This window comes from Metopolophium dirhodum, chromosome 2 (genome assembly GCF_019925205.1).
Source record: "Metopolophium dirhodum isolate CAU chromosome 2, ASM1992520v1, whole genome shotgun sequence".
Lineage (NCBI taxonomy): Eukaryota > Metazoa > Arthropoda > Insecta > Hemiptera > Aphididae > Metopolophium > Metopolophium dirhodum.
Window position 1 is genome coordinate 20,952,734 of NC_083561.1, and position 17,677 is coordinate 20,970,410.

Sequence of the window (17,677 nt, forward strand, 5' to 3'; positions counted from 1 at the left end):
ATGACTGAATAAGCTAAAAAAAATTTTATTTTATAAATTACCTAAAATTATCATATCAATGGTAACATTTTAATATTTTATTAAAAAAAAAAAACGCATTTGCTAATTTATAATTAATGCTGTAATATTAAGTTTTAGCTAACTATATCTAAGTATAATTCATAAATAATTTTAACATTTCCTACCTATGAAAGAAAAGATGTCACAAACAATATATAGGAATTAGGGATAATGGAACAAAAAAAATCAAAAAGGAAAATATTTTTGGCCAATATTTTAAAAAAAGGTAGACAAGTGGGTACCGCTTTTCTGTACAGTGGTTGTCGAGCATGTCGTTGTAATGGATGTGCTATATATTTGAATTTTTTTCAATGATAAATCATTGTATACGAAAAACGATTCTGAGCGGAGACGTTATGTCAGCCTATATGTATTGCATAAATAATCAAATTTAATAGTTAAAAAAAATATATAATAATCGAAAATATCTAGAGGCTATAAATAGCGTGATATTTCACTGAAATTTTTTTTTGTTTAAGTAAAACAATTTGTGGGGAGTCTTCTATTCAAATTTGTAATGTTGGCTATGAAAAGAAAAAAAATTATGAATTTCTAACTGAATAATAATTTATAAAATTTGAAAAAATTATCATGGGTATAAAAAAACTCATAATAGTTTAGTCATGCCTTAAAAAAATTGTCAAAATCCCCCCTCTCCTTGGGTAATTCCTGGCTATGCCACTACTCTATTTATTTCAAATGTATCCTATTCGGTATTATGAATCCACTGCTAGTCTACACTTAAGCTAGTTAAATTTAAGTGTACATAAATTGTCTGAAAACTGAAATATCTTATTTAAAAATTCTAACACAATATTACATTGCTGATTTAATTGTTAAATAGCTAAATACAATGTTATTTAAAAATGTTCACTTGTTTAAATCAAATTTGTACTAAAAAAATTAATACATTTCACAAACAACAGTTAGAGAGTACAATAAGGTATAAACAACAAAATCTTAAATAGGTATCCTAATTTCACATTTTGTCATCTAATTAAAGGTAATACTGATCTCAAATTTTCTCTACTTCCATCGATTTGCCATAGGTTAAATGTTAAGTCTCTTTTAATATCTAAAATACAAATCCCTATAATTTAGAAATACCGGAGAGAAGTGCCGCCATCCCCCACCTGGGCATGGCAGATACCTACAGGTGCCCACTAAAAAATCTGCTAAATCAGAATCACACGTGTTTACTAACCTATAATTTTCTCCCTTACAAACAAAAACAGCTAATACCTAAATGACCAGTTGCTGGACAGACTTCATGATCAATAAAAAAAAAAAAAAATTAGTAATAATAACTTGTCAAATACACATTAAATGTTTCCTAACTAAATTGTTTACTCTAAATTAATTTTATTATTATCAGTGGCGTAACCATGGTGGAAGGGGCAGTGGGCCATGCCCCCTCCCACCATTAGCCATATCAAAACATAAAAATAAAATATTATTGTTAGTTGTTGAATATTTTTTTTTAATATTTTGCCCCCACCCACCTTCCCACTTTTAAATCCTGGCTACGCCATTGTAATTCCATGTAACATGTAATGTGAATAAATAAGTTATTTATAAATATTAAATAAGAACATTTATTAATAAACATAATGTATTTTATTATATAATGTAACTTTCAATAGATATTCAAGTACAAAACATATTATAATTATTGTATTTAATACATTACAAAATAAATTTTTTACAGTAGGATTATAAAACATTTGAAACATTAAATATAAATAACTACTTCAAGTAAAAGATTATGTTGACTAATTGGAAATAATGACATATTTATTTTAACAGATTATACAAGTATCACATGTTCAATATGTCCTAGTAGTTTTATTATTCAGGTGACCGTATGGATTTATGCATCTGTTTATATAGAAACTATTTTGACACCCTCATCGTTGATTACTTGTTTCTTTTGTATTAAAATTACTACGACGATCATCATTATATCTGTTGTATTTTTGAATTGGAGAATTATATTGAAATGAATTATTCATAGAGAGTACATTTTTACAATATTCATCATAATACACCTTGTAATTATTTTGTTTGACATCACCACATAACCATAATTCAGAAGAGTGAATAACCGAACGAGATATTAATACTATCCATGATATACGTTGAAAGTTGTCGCTAGGGTAATCAATAGGGTCACTTTGAATAGCCAAATACTTATATCCTTTGAAGTTATGATCTATGGTCTTAAATCCATTTTCTAGAGAACCGTAATATGTATTTTCAGTGGTAAATATACAAATTATAACTTCGTTCTTAACATTGTAGTTTTTTATGTCACCAGGGTCAGGCTTCTTATTTCTGATATCTTTTAATAAACTACAAACAAATAATATATAATTTATTCATTATTTGATATACAAGATGTTTAATGATGTTGTAATTTATTTAAATTGTAAAATTCCATTACCCCCTTCCATGACTTGAAAAAATACTAAACTTAAAATCTTGAAAAAATATAATAAGTGGATAAGTTAATTGTCATAAAAAAAAACCAATTAGTGACGGTATAATGCTAATTCTATTTGAAAAATATTCTACAAAATGATGGCAACTTGAATCAAAATTTTTTATCTCTTTACATATTAGATTTTTACTTTACACAGTTAAGGCTCTATGACACTGTCTCTGTATTCCATGTAAGCCGTGTATCTGTGTAGTTAACCAATTAGTCGTTACCCCAATATACCAAATAGTTGAAAATATTCAACTCTTCCACTGTGGGTTGATTATAAGTTATCACTAATGAAATAATTTTAGATAGTCAATATTAATTAATTTTGTGAATGACAAGAAAATTCTGAACATGGACCATACGTTACTTGGAATATGGATATTCATCATATTGTGATAACCTATTTATTACCAAGAGTACTAGAACATCATTATTTTGAAATAACTTTTTTATTATTAAAAATGTTTGACTAATGGTAGTACAGCAACTGATTAGAGTATCTGATTACTTAACCTACCTTACAGAATATTTAATATTTTTATTTTTGAACAAAATGGCTCTTATATCTAATATATTCAACAATTTCTTATTTTCTAAGTCTTATAAGTCAATGAATATATGGAATGAATTAAACAAAAATATAAATACTTTTCTTTGAATGGGTATTTGGCGTCAACTTTATCCATTATATGATCTGTCCAATTCTTGTTGCATGTTTTTTCTATGTCAATAAATAAAATAATAATAGTTTCGGTTTCCATCTCCCATAAATGTTTTGGTGTAATGTAAACTGTTAATCTCGGCGTTTTTTTCGAATCTAATAACTGACAATATTTTTATAATAATAAACGTACTAATATATTTAGTAATTAGCAGTGATTATTTGTAACACTTACTTTTGAAGGTACACATACTGTTATGTGAATACCAGATCCAGAAAATATTTTATTTATGAGCGATTTTGTATCAGACCAATCAAGTCTATCCAATCCACAACCAATTGTTGGTATTCCTAATTTTGTTAAATTGTTTTCTTTCATCTTGTTTAAAAGTGAATGGAGAGCTTTTTCCATTGTAATCATTGTAGGTTTACCATTACTAGTTTTTTTTGTTACCAAATAAAATGCATATTGATCGTGGCGCTTAACTATACCAACATCTCCTATTTTTAATTTCTGATCAACTAGTTTACCAACACCACCAAAGATATTTCTAGAAAGTAAATTAAATAAATTACAACTGAGTATATACCACCATAAACAAAAATAAGACATTTTTACTTGAAATCAACAGCTATGCCCGCACCCATTCGTAAGTCTTCAGCAACACAATGAGCAAGAGAATATTCCTTTGATAATTTGAAAATGTCTTCATCTATTTCCTCTAAAACACTTAAATAACAATGAAACATTTTTAAATACATTTTAAACTGAATAAAATATTCCAAAATAATGTTAAATTTGTCTTCAAAATTTAAATCTATAAACATTAAGGCATAAAGTAAAAACAAAAATATTTTGTAAAGGAACAAGTTAATAATATAGTTAGTGGAACTATTATACAATAATCATTATAATTCTCAATTTATTCAAGTCAACGATAGATAATTTGTTATAAATTTAAATAAATAAATAAATAAATAAAGGTTAATAAAAGAAGAAGATTGATGAATTAAAATAATTTACAACATACCATGCATCAGAAAATCTGCTTTGCTTTTGACCATTGTTATTTTTGTATTTATCCCTCGGTCTAGTTAAAATAATAAAAAATATTAATGATTTTATTACAATTATGATTTATGAATGCTGATTACATAAATGCATGTTAGTGTCCAAAACAATGGTTTAAAACTAGTAATATAAAAATAATAAAATAATGATGCAAATATCAGGTCAACTGTAACATTTAACATGAACACACGTAATTTGTATTATCTTGTAGTGTGCGCATTGTCTATTTCAGTGTAGACTATCGGTCGCTTTCAATTAACAATGTCAATGAATAAAAATACTCAAAAATTGGTAATGATTTGCCAAGTACACGCAGCACTTCAAAACGCCATTTGTCAAATTTGTCTTTGTCAACTAGGGCAGGATGATAAAAAATCAAAATTTTTTGTTTCACCAAACAAATTTGCCATTCTCATCAATAATGATGCCTGTGATAATGTTTCTATACCTTCAAACAGCTCTAAAGTAGACCTCACTAAGTCACCTCACACCGTTCAGGATATTGATCCTCCAGCTCCACCACTCTACATAAAGAATATTGCAAATTACTCCGCCTTCAACACCATTCTGACAAGTATTAACCAAACAATTTTACTTGCAAGTCTTCGGCTTCTCATCTCATCGCCCAACCTTCAAATCGTAATAGTTTTCACCAAATTGTTTCTCACTTAATGAAACTGACGCTAGTTTTCATACATTTTTACCTAACTTCCAATGCCCTTACAGGTTCACCATCAGAAATGTACACCCTTCCTTTGTATACGTTTTTAACGCTTAAGACAAAAATAGATGTCCTCTTCCACTATTCTTTGTGGAGATCTACCCGAATGAAAATAACGAAGACATTCACAATATTAAGTCGTTGCTTAATATCAAAGTGGTTATTGAAAAACAGCCGTTGAATAATACATAATATTATTAGTATTATCAGAAAGATAAACGGAATAACTAGTTATATTGTATTTTTTAGGCCATTATATTATGTTGTATACTAAAATTACTTAAATCTGTAATGTTATACATTTTTTTTACTGAACTCGTGTGTTTAAATAAGTATCTTGGACCATTTGTTAGGTTTTTTAGACTTTCATCAATTCAGATAATCATGAGCCCAAATTAGGCTGGATTAATATGGTTCCGCAGTAATATGTAAGTAAGAAGAGATAAATATTAATAAATGACAACATACCTTTCTACTTCCTCTGATTTGCGTGTATTCTTAGGCCAATCAATTTTTTTTCTATCATGTGCTTGTTTCATATTGTCATGAATGGAATCTTTCTCAGACCATTTGTTTTGCTTTTGAACATTTTTATGACTTTTTTGTTCTTTACTCAAACTTTGACAGCTTGTTTTTTTGTTTTTTTTTTCATCCATCCATCTATTTAAAATAATATAAAATGTTAATAACTGTATGAATTTTATGAATACTGATTGCATAAATATTTTTAACTACCCAAAACAATTGTTTAAAACTTGTATAAAACAAAAACTATTGTGATTATTTATGTAAAATTTAACCTCCTGAAATTTTATATTTTAAAATAATTAAATAATTATTCAACTATCAAACTTTTTTTTTTTTTTTTGTATGTTCACAATTTATTTAAATATTATATAGGTACTTAGGTAAAATAATGTAAGTGATGAATATTAGTAATTGATCACATACCCTTTTGAATCATTATTTACAGATAAATGTAGTGTATTTTCTTCATGCACATTAATGTTGTTTCCATCATGTACTTTTATCTCATTAAATGTATCATTAATGGATGAATCTATGTTAGAAATATCGTTATGCTTTTGACTATTTTTTTTTTTTTTTTTATCCCTCCGTCTAGTTAAAATAATATACAATATTAATGATTTTATTACTTTTATGAATACTAATTAAATATTTTTATACTTTTTACTATTTTATTATTTTTAAATTTAAAATTTCATGAGATTATAGCTGACATAAATAATCACAATAGTTTCAAATAATTGTTTTGGTATATTCCTGCCCACAAGAAACATTACTGTTTCGCGCATGTAGACTGACGGTAGTAAAAGGTCTGAGACACAATTTCCCCCAATTTGTGCTGTGAAGGTATATATATAAATTATAGCGTCGAGTGTTACCGAACATTAACCAACCTTTGTCATTGAATGGGGGATGTGAAAGATTGGACATGTTGGCAATGTTCTCTCGTGGACAGGACTATACCAAAACAATTATTTAAAACTATTGTGATTATTTATGTAAACTGTAATCTTATGAAATTTAAAATTTAAAAATAATTAAATAATGATTCAACTATCATGTTCTCAGTTATTTCAACTGTTGTCTTCATGTATCAATTTAACGATAATTTTAGTCTTTCAATACTGTACTCTTACCTTTAGGGGTGTTACATATATTTATTTATTTAGTAAACATTATTATTACCATACAATAATTTATATACCAACATTTTATTTTAAACGATGACATTTTCACAGTTTAAGTATAATATAAAGATACTTAAGTAAAAGAATGTCAATGCTGAATATTAATAATTGACAACATACCCTGCTGAATCATCATTTGATAAATGTAGTGTATTTTCTTCATGCACATTAATGTTGTTTCCATCATGTACTTTTGTCTGATTAAATTTATCATCTATGGTCAAATCCATGTCAGAAATATCGTTTTGCTCTTGACTTATTTTTTTTTTATCCTTCCGTCTAGTTATAACAATATAAAATATTAATGATTTTATTACTATTATTATTTATGAATGCTAATTACATAAATACATTTTAGTGACCACAACAATGATTTAAAACTAGTGATTATTATTTTTTTAACATGTCATTTAAAGAAAACATTTGTAGGTAGTATAAAAATAATAAAATATTCTCGGACAATTATCATAATTAAGTTTTTATTAATTAAAAAAAAAAAAAACTATAACTTTAAGATGATTACATGTTAAAAATATGTAAGTAAGAAAAAATTAATATTAATAATTGATAACATACCTTTTTCTCATTTTAGTTACTGATTTTTGTTTATCCTCATGTGAATCAATGTTGTTATTATCATGTGTTTTATTCTGTTTGGAATCAGACAATTTGCTCTTCTCTGGAACATTTTTATGACATTTTTGTTCTTCACTCAAACTTTGGTGACTAGTTTTTTTTTTGTTATTTCTTTGTACACACCATCTAATTTAAAAAAATAAAATATATTAATAATTTTATAACTTTTATGAATGCTGATTGCATAAATATATTATTTAAGTGCCCAATAATACAATTATTTAAAACTATTGTGATTATTCGTGTGAAATGTTATTTTGTGAAATTTGAAATTTAAAAATCCCAACAAAAATACTCCGTCAACTTCTTCTAAAAAAAACCCCCAAGTAAAAAAAAAATAAATATAAATGCCATAATATGTGTGATATAAGGTGGAATCTTAGTAAATAGTCTAATATGTAAAATGTATAAGTAAAAATTCAAATTTAATACAAATTGGTTATTTATATTAATTTATAATATGAATTATTTTAACTAAAATTGATCCAAATTTATTCTATTTGGCCGGAAGATTCAGTCTAAAAACGTATAGCCAAGTACTAAGTTTATGTAATAAATAATGCAGACCCCATTAAAATAAATAAATTTGTTTCCGGCCAAGTAAACTAAATTAGGATCAATTTTAGTTAAAATAATTCACATTATAAATTAATATAAACATCCAATTTTTATTAAATTTGAATTAATTACTTATATTATTGATTATAATTAATAAGATGCGCTGTCATAACAGCCACATCCATTTTTCGTCAATATTTCGAGTTACGTAAATACAGGCCACTGAGCGATCTATAGTATTTATAATCAATGCTTATATATACATTTTACACATTAGACCATTTACTTAGATTCTACCTTATATCACACATTTTATAGCATTTATATTTATTTTTTTTTTTTACTTAGCGTTTTTTTACACGGAGTTGACTGAGTGTTTTTGTTGGGATACCATTAGTTTTTATAAATTATCATATTTAATAATATACTGTATTAAATATGTCTGTGGTAATTGTTTACCCCGTGCGCCTAACGACAGATTATTTAATATTATTTAAATACTAGATACTTTTAGATTTTGATGTAAGTAAAAGATCTTATGATTTTACAATGATGTTAATTTTTTTATTGTTTTGGTAGAATTTAAGCATTTTAAATCAAATCTATTTTAATAGGGTCAAAATATTTTTAATTTTTTTTCCATTATTATTACGTTAACATCTTTTTCACCACGAGGCCACCGTTCAAATAGTACAGATGTATCGTTGTTACATCTTACCCAATTATTTTTATGTTTTATTATTAATGTATAATGGGTTTCAGTCATAAATTGACCATGATGGCAAATGACAGAGTTTAAAGTATAACATTTACTATCAACCGTAAGTTTAGTAGCGGGTAATGCATTTATTTGAAGGTTTGTAATTTTTGGTCCACATCACTCCAAAGTTGAATTTAAAAGTACAAATATTCATGAGTATTGAGTATGCTTGTAGTCAATGGGCTGAAATAAATTCATAATTTTACCTTTGTCATTAACTTCTAATGTTTTATTAAACGTGAAAGGTAATATAGTATCACAATAGAAAGGTTCCATATATTTAGAGTGGCGAGATTCACCTAAAATAAATCTTAGTAATGGGTAATCTAATTAATCATCATTTGGTACTACCACAGAATGATTAATTTTCTTATATATAATTTTTTTAAGATGTTTAAATGTCGTTTTGTACAACACTACATTTTGTTTCCTATAGTTCAACACCCATTTTATTACTTTATTGGCAGTACACCTACCTATAACCAGAGGCATTTTTAATTTATCAATTAATCTGTTGGTACATTTTTCAATATTTACATAAAATGGAAATAACTGTTTCGGTTTTGGCTTTTATCTTTTTACTGATTTTTGTACTACTTCCTGTACCATGTTAATACTGCACGGTTCAATATAGTACTATTACTACTTTCAACCACGTACTTAGACTAAGTAGACTCCTGATATTTTTTTTTCGCATAGCTTGCGCCTTTTGGAGTTTGGTTACCATTTTTAATGTAGACAAAACACGAACGTCGATCGCGAGACGAAATTACGGAATGCACCAATTACCAATAGTAAACCATGTCCATGTGTTATTGTGTTATTGTATTGCATGTGTCTAGGAGGAAAGCTATAGTAGTGAGAGAAGTACGCCGCCGTCGCAAAAATCCTCGTCACTCGTCCCCGTCCACATGACGCGTATAATACAGCAGCTGGCGGCGAAAATAATATAAAATGATCACTAAAATATCCAGTTTTTTGCTCATAAGTCATAACTGAAATATTATACAACCGTTTCCATTGAAAATTATAAAAGCATGTAGCCTATGATTTTCTCTATCGATTGATACCTCATTCTAACGATTTAATCTATTTATTAGACCTACAGCCTTTAATAAAGAATACCAAAATATTAACACATATTAAATGGGAATGTTTAGGTTTTTGTATATATACACAGTCGAGTGCTTTGTCTTTTTTACTTAGCTCGCAACACTACCGTGTCACTGGAAAATAGTAAAATAATGATTCATTAATCATGCAATAAAAATCTCAATAAAAATAATATAATTGGCTTTTAAATATGAATTCAAAGATAAATCATAGCATACTGAAAACAATTCTGAGTGAAGACGGTGACTTCAGTCTATGCCACTAAATATATTTTATGATATCTAATACCTATAGTAATTTATTTTACTATTAGTTGAATTAGTTAATTTTGAATACAATGCATTTATTATATTATTAATATTTAACCATTATAATAATGTACAGGGGCTTTTAATGAACTAAAAAATCAGTGTATAATAATGTAAATATGTAAGTATGTATGTATAACATTAATTTAATTTTGTACCCACTAAGATAATTTTTTAAGGGCGCCCCTGATAGTGTGTATTTTATATTATATATTATAGAAATTAATTTATGACTCAGTACAGACACACCGAAGAACAGTATAAACATTTTCGCTGCATGAGTACTAAAAACGCTTGCCAAGTCAGGGATCGGAACATAAACTTTCTTGATTTTTTAGAAATTTATTAACTGATCACACCCAAGCAGTATAACAATTTGAATCCAGAAAAATATCGGTGTGAACAGCCTCACAAAGATCATTTTCACTTTCATTTGGCGAGATAGATCTCCGAAAGAGGAGAGCGGATTTTGTTGTTTGGGGTCTTGTTAGATTCACATTAGTTAGGAGAAGTGCAGTGAAGATTTTCAGAACTTTATCTTTAATTTTATCTTTAATTCACTACAGAACATTAAAAAAAATTAAGACAAATTTTATTGGGCGTTTTTTGATGTTTTTCAGCTTTACTGCTTAGTAGTGTATCACTGCACTTCTTCTAGCCAATGTGAATCTAATAAGACCCCAAACAACAAAATCCGTTCTCCAGTTTCGGAAATCTACCTCGCTAAATGAAAATCTAGCAAAAAATAACTCTTTTTTTTTATCTGTAAAAAATTAATTAAAAAAATTTTATTTCCACATTAAGTTAGATACTTGATAATCCTTTTTTAATGAGTTATCAACCAACTTTCTAGCTATCATAGTTTAGGAGAAAAGTTAAAAAATAGAAATTTTGGGACTGTTCACGCCAGCGTTTTTATGGATTTAAGTGGTTATATTGGGTGTGATATCAAATCTCTCTCATTGATATTTTACATTAAAGCAAGCTAAATTACCCACCTACTCATCATTACTGAGTTATATTTTTATTATTTTATGATTTAACACAAATTCTTGAAGTTTTCAAAATTCAGACTTTTTTCATTTCAATTCCCATACTTACTTGATTAAAAATCAAGAAAGTAATAGACAATAGCATGAAATTAATCTAAATGTTTTGAAAATGTCGTTATAAAATATAATATTTTATGTAAAACTGTAAAAGTCTAAAGTTTCCAAGAATAATATTCATTAATCAATAATCATTATTCTTCGTATAAATATCTAATTTCAACTTCAAATGTCTACAAAAAAAATGTGTCTATATTTTCATCTATATATTTTTGATATGATCAAATATCAATAATGGCAACTTAATAGAAACTCTGTATTAATTTTTCAAGCTTTTTATCAATAAATTTTTTTTATCAAAATATATAGAAAAAAATGGAAAATTTCAAATCTTTAAATAGTTAAAAAATGATCAAAATATTTTTAAAATTATACCACAAACAAAGATACTAGTATAAAATTATATTGGACATGTTGTCCAACATTTGATGTATTCATTCATGAGTTACACCAATGATTCCCAACTTTTTTTTACTCATCGCCCCTTTTAAATTTTGAAAAATCTCATACCCCTCATATTTTTACATGCAAAGTTCTTAATCTAATACAAATTAACACTTCCTCATAATTAAAAAGCCTTCAATGTAGGGAATCACTGGGTTCCACCAAAAAACAAAATCAATATTGTCTAGAACTGGTATTGCATAAAAATGCCAGTTTCTTTAATATTTTTTTTTTTGTTTTTCTTGATTATTTTGAAGAATACTGGGTGGTATTTTCAATTTTGATTTCCCAAAATTACCAGCTAGAAGTTAGATCAATATGCTATCAGAAACAACTCTCAGTATTGAATCACAAGAATTTTTCTACTTAAAATCATGTATACACAGTCATAAAACTAAAATATACACATTGTAAAATCAATACATTCATTTTTCCATTACTCAGAATCTAAAATAATAAAATAATGACTCAGCTACCAAACAATAATCAATACCTGATTCTTATTATTTTTTTGTTTTTTTAGATGATGACAGATACACAAAATTGTTTAAATAAACAGAGACAAGTAAAGAATATAAATAACTGACAACTTACCCTTCTTCATCATCATTGTTCAATGATTTCAAATCTTTTTCACAAATAATTTTTTTAGAATCCTTTTGATCTTCACAAAAAGATTGATCACCGCCTTGATTTGTGTTATCTTCATCGTCACTCGGTCTAGTTAAATATAAATTAACTTAATATTAATGATATTATTTTTATTTTTATTACAATTTACAAACACATAAAGAAATTTCTGTAAATATCTTTGATATTATAAGCTCACAAAAATGTATTAAAAATAATGCTTAATTTTATATTTTAACAGAATAAAATCAATTAGGCATTAAAAATGTTAAATAGTAATTAAATATGATAGTTAAAAAGAAAATTATTCTAAAATAATATATTCATAGGTTCTTAAAACATACCTATCTTTTTTTCCTTGTTTCTTATCTTTAACTTGGTTCTTCTTTACATCCTTCTTTTTATTATCTGTTGGTTTTACTATGTTCCTAAATAAATTTATTACAAATTTAAATATAAATATAAACATTATTTTTATAAATAGTTTTATGCAACCAAAACTCTAAAATATTGATGTTGAAAAAGAATGATTAACTTTAATAGTTCTTTTAAATTAAAGATAATATACATTTTAATAAAATACATGAGAGTTAAATTAAAAGATTATATTTATATAATTATATTCCATGTCATTAATCTAAAATATAAATATAAAATGCAACATGGAAATGTATATTATATCATAATATTTATACTTCACAATGGTGTTCTACCAGGGGGATTGATCAAAAGGGTTGACCCTGGATGAAAAATTCCAATACTCTGTTCACCGAGAGAACATGCCAGTTCTGTGCATGCAGACTGACGGCTGTTCGCTCGCCGAGGCTCTATTTCCCCCTTCAAGATTCCCGACGACAATAGGCGACCAAAACTGATGCTAGCAACGCCATTATGCTAGTCGGCAGTCACATCCTGTCGCCGGCAGCTATGGGATGTGCAAAACGAACCGATTTTTGTCGGGCCGCGGCGTGTTCTCTCGGCGAACAGAGTCTAAATACGCCACAGATACTTCAGTACGTAGACTAAGAACAGTTAACTAAACAAACATTTACATTAGTTTTTATTAAATTAAATTTGAATTGATTTTTATATTATGATAGAATAATGTATATCAATTACTATTTATGTCTAGAATGCCTAACTAGAGAGTCCACTAGTTCAAAGTTTGGCTATCTTGTTGTATGCGCTCTACCCCAGATTGCGGTCTACCTGCGATTACGGGACACTTGTTATAATGTTATATGCGCTCTACTATGCAATTTACATCTTTATTATCGTGATAATAAAGATTAGGACTCTCTTTTCCTGCATCATATAATTTTTGATCATATATTTAGTCGTTGATCCTATAGAAGACAGGGCAAGAAACTATGGAAGACGGCTTGATGGGCCATGGGTATTCGGCTTGTGTGACAACAACGAAGGAAGGTATTTTGTTGTCCAAAAAAGGGATAGATTTTGCACGAAATTATACAGAGAGGTTATTGTTGGGTCTTCAATACATTCCGATAGCTGGTCAGGATATAATGGACTCTCGGAACACGGGTACAACCACTACGTTGTAAATCATATCGAAAATTTCGTAGATCCAATATCAAAGGCAGGCACATACCCAAAAGATTGAAAGTTTATGGCGTCCTCTGAGGCTAAAAATTATGAAAAATATGTGTGGTACAATTCCAGATTTGCTTCATTGCTCCAGATCTTCATTAAAACCACCTTAACATCATCCCACTTATTATGAGAATATATTGTCTAAAATCTTAATATAATTGTAGAGTGGCAAGACATGGTAGAGCGCATACTCCAGTCGCAATGTTGCCGGTAGAGCGCATACGACAAGATAGCCCAAAGTTTAATTTTGTTTTTACATTTTAGTAAAATTAAGAATTTTCAAGAAACAAAATTTGATGAGTATAAATAAGTATTCACTTATTCAAGGTTTAGGTCTGACAGAATTAGTCGGGCTGTTTCGCTGACATCATATCTTACATGTTAACTTTTTGAACGCTTGATTTTTAATGGATACATAATTAAATTAAATATTTTAAAAGGTAAGTATATAATATTATAGTAGTATAAACACTATTCAGAATAAGAACAGACCGCATCGCAACTGACATTGGTGCTGCCAGACCACTTTTTGGAGGATTCGTTAATTATTTGGTACCCAACAGTGAGTATTTGTGGAGGCAGCCGCAGTGGGGATGGATGTGCAAAAAACGACGTTTTTTCGTTTGCCGCCTGGTCTGTTCTTATTCTGAATAAAGTATAGTACCAGTTACCTTTTAGTTTGAGAACTTTTTTTTTCGTCCATTTTGTCCATTTTTGACAGAAATTAGTTTTTCTAGATTAAAAAAAAAATTACATTTATGTAGGTATCAGTACAAAATTAATATCCAGTACTATTTTGAGTCTATCATAGAATTTATTACTGTAAATGGATTACAATTTACAGCAATTATATTACAGTGATTTCAATAAGCAAAAGTAACTGAATAAAAAAGTATATTAGTATCTTAAAATTAACATAAAATGTTTATTTGCTCTTTGTAAAATTTGAAAAGGTAAGAAAGGAAAATATTTGTGAGAACATACTATACGCATGGTGTTACTTTAGTGTTTGGGTTCGGTAACTATACTAAGTAAATAGCATTGATTAATTATACTGTATATTTAATCAATGGTAATAGATTATTTATTTTATAATAAATACATAATAATAATTATTGTTAAATTGTTGGTTTTATAAATGATTTGTTTCATGACTGAAGAGGTATCTACAAGAACTAATAATCATGCCTCGGAAAAAATGTTATATGTCTTAAGGTACCCTGTGGTAATATCACAATTTAAATGAAGATAGCATTAAATTTAAGTTTTATTTTATCCTATTCTACCTACACTTATTAAAAAAAAACATTTTAAAATTTAGGTATTTGTGAAGATTACCTATACAAAAGTGTGTTTAATTTAAAATTATATAAAATATTATAGGTAATAACCTACATTTCAGCATACTTACAGAAAAAACGTCCAATCCAAGAAAACTTTATTATAATTATATCAAATTAATTTACAGCAACAGGAAAAATAATAATCATACAGCATAAATTTATCAAACTTAAATAATTGAAAATATTTTGGTATATAACCATCTAATTATATTTATTAAGTACCTTATTCGATACAAATATGATCATAAAGTTTACAATAATTATTAATTGCATGAACTACTTGGGAAATCTATAGCATATTATCATCATTGAATGTCAATTAGCAATCAGCAACCTTATATTATAATAATTTATCAATAATCAAACAAAATTCGGTTGGTTCGTTTAACAATAATAACATGTACCTAATGAGCAACTATAGCACTTAAACAATATACTAGTATAATTATGATTGCGAATAATATTTACACTGTTTGAGGTTTTTTTATCCATATTATAATATGACGATAGATTAAAGAATTCACGAATATCATGACGTGACAGGTCAGATAATACGACATATTACGATTTACGACAAATTTGTTATATCTTTATAAAATACAAAGTCCACGCCATTATTCCTATTTGGTACAAAATACGATTTTATGACGTTTAAATGTTTAAAACACGTGTTTGTGTCACGTACTATTATGTTTAAACCATGTGAAACCATGAAATTGTGTTGATTGTTATGGCTAGTTTATACGCGTTGGACTCTTCAACGTCGACACGTTTTGACTACCGTCATTTCCTAACTCTTAATCAGACTTTGGAGTTCGGACTACCGTTGTTATTAATAATAATTAGTACCTACTTAGCAGCCATTAGACAACTACTTACGGACACAGTATCTCTGGACTACACAATATTTCTGGACTCGTGCATTCTAAACTAATTTAAAGCCTAAAATAAATTATTGAGTGCGACGGAAAACTAACAACGGTTAACGCGAGGTCGTGATAAATGATAAAACATAAAACCATAGACTACTCAGTTGTACTCACTACTACAGAATAGATATAATGTATATTGTTGTGAAATATAAAATCTCGATGTCCGTAATCTGTCGCCTGCGCCATTTCCATAGGCTTATATTACTTATACAATATGTTATTATATAATATTATTATTATAGTTTATCGCCTATTCACCTATGGATAACACAAATTAATTTTATCTAAGAAAACAGTCGAATTCATATATAAACCACCGTATCTTCGGCCTATGGTAGAATTTGAATTAGGCGCACAGCCGCGATCGAGTATCAGCTACTGATAAGGTGATTGTCTATAATAATATACTTATTTCACTTTCGGAAAATAGTTGTTCCAAAGCGAAATTCTTTGAATTTAATTAATATCCAAAACATACCTACGTTTGTTCCGAAGCGTATTTATTTCTCAGAATGTTTGTTCCAACGACCAATTGTTCCACAGTCTATTTGTGTCACTAAACACCACGGTTCTTGATGAGAGCCCACTATTTTTTTCTCTTTCTGGCCCACGCGCAACATAGACAAAACGCATTAACGCAAAATCATTTTAATTTCTTGATTCTTAATCAAGTAAGTATGGTAATAGAAATGAAAAAAGTCTGAATTTTGAAAACTTCAAGAATTTGTTTTAAATAGGAAAATAATAAAAATGTAACTCAGTAATGATAATGAGTAGGAGGGTAATTTAGCTAGCTTTAATATAAAATATTAATGAGAGAGATTTGATATCACACCCAGGCGGTATAACCACATGAATCCATAAAAACGTCGGAGTGAACAGTCCCAAAATGTCAACTTTTTAACTTTTTTTCTAAACCATGATAGCTAGAAAGTTGGTTGATAACTCGTTAAAAAAAGATTATCAAGTGGATACTAAATGTGGAATTAAAATTTTTTTAAAACAATTATTTAATTTTTTACAGATGAAAAAAAGAGTTATTTTTTGCTAGATTTTCATTTGGCGAGGTAGATTTCCGAAATTGGAGAACGGATTTTGTTGTTTGGGGTCTTATTAAATTCACATTGGCTAGAAGAAGTGCAGTGAAGATACACTACTAAGCAGTAAAGCTGAAAAACATAAAAAAACGCCCAATAAAATTTGTTTTAATTTTTTTTAATGTTCTGTAGTGAATTAAAGTTAAAGTTCTGAAAATCTTCACTGCAGTTCTCCTAACCAATGTGAATCTAACAAGACCCCAAACAATAAAATCCGCTCTCCTCTTTCGGAGATCTATCTCGCCAAATGAAAGTGAAAATGATCTTTTGTGAGGCTGTCACACCCAGTGGCGACGGGATATATGATTATTTGAAGCAATTGCTTCATGTCTGAAATGGGTGGGTGGGTGTATAAATATATATATAATCGTAAAGCCTCAACACAAATATCATGGAAAATATTATAAATTATAATT

General features: G+C 27.8%; 1 protein-coding gene across 4 annotated transcripts; it reads right to left on the reverse strand.

The window, feature by feature from the left end:
- Positions 1–1,639: 1,639 nt before the first annotated feature.
- On the reverse strand, positions 1,640–16,443 carry LOC132939272 (uncharacterized). Of its 4 annotated transcripts, none has more exons than XM_061006356.1 (13): positions 16,276–16,443; positions 14,561–14,622; positions 12,620–12,703; positions 12,240–12,365; positions 7,294–7,479; positions 6,838–6,996; positions 5,954–6,121; positions 5,471–5,662; positions 4,241–4,300; positions 3,829–3,939; positions 3,445–3,760; positions 3,197–3,372; positions 1,640–2,412 (listed from the first exon to the last, which is right to left on the reverse strand). In XM_061006356.1, the coding sequence occupies exons 2-13, from the start codon at positions 14,599–14,601 to the stop codon at positions 1,968–1,970; spliced, it is 2,064 nt and encodes a 687-aa protein (XP_060862339.1). In that variant the 5' UTR covers positions 14,602–14,622; positions 16,276–16,443; the 3' UTR covers positions 1,640–1,967. The 4 variants fall into 4 exon arrangements, with proteins under 4 accessions (XP_060862339.1, XP_060862337.1, XP_060862338.1 ...); XM_061006354.1 differs by having other exon boundaries at positions 16,112–16,442; XM_061006355.1 differs by lacking the exon at positions 16,276–16,443 and adding an exon at positions 15,301–15,609.
- Positions 16,444–17,677: the final 1,234 nt, after the last annotated feature.

Excerpts from the sequence above, each read along its gene's own strand:
- LOC132939272 (XM_061006356.1), bottom strand. The coding sequence starts at position 14,601 with ATGGACAAAATGGACGAAAAAAAAAGTTCTCAAACTAAAAG. Across the intron at positions 3,940-4,240 it reads AGCAGATTTTCTGATGCATG|TGTTTTAGAGGAAATAGATG; the intron begins GTATGTTGTAAA and ends TTGTTATTTAAG. Across the intron at positions 2,413-3,196 it reads AAATACCCATTCAAAGAAAA|TTTATTAAAAGATATCAGAA; the intron begins GTATTTATATTT and ends ATTTGTTTGTAG.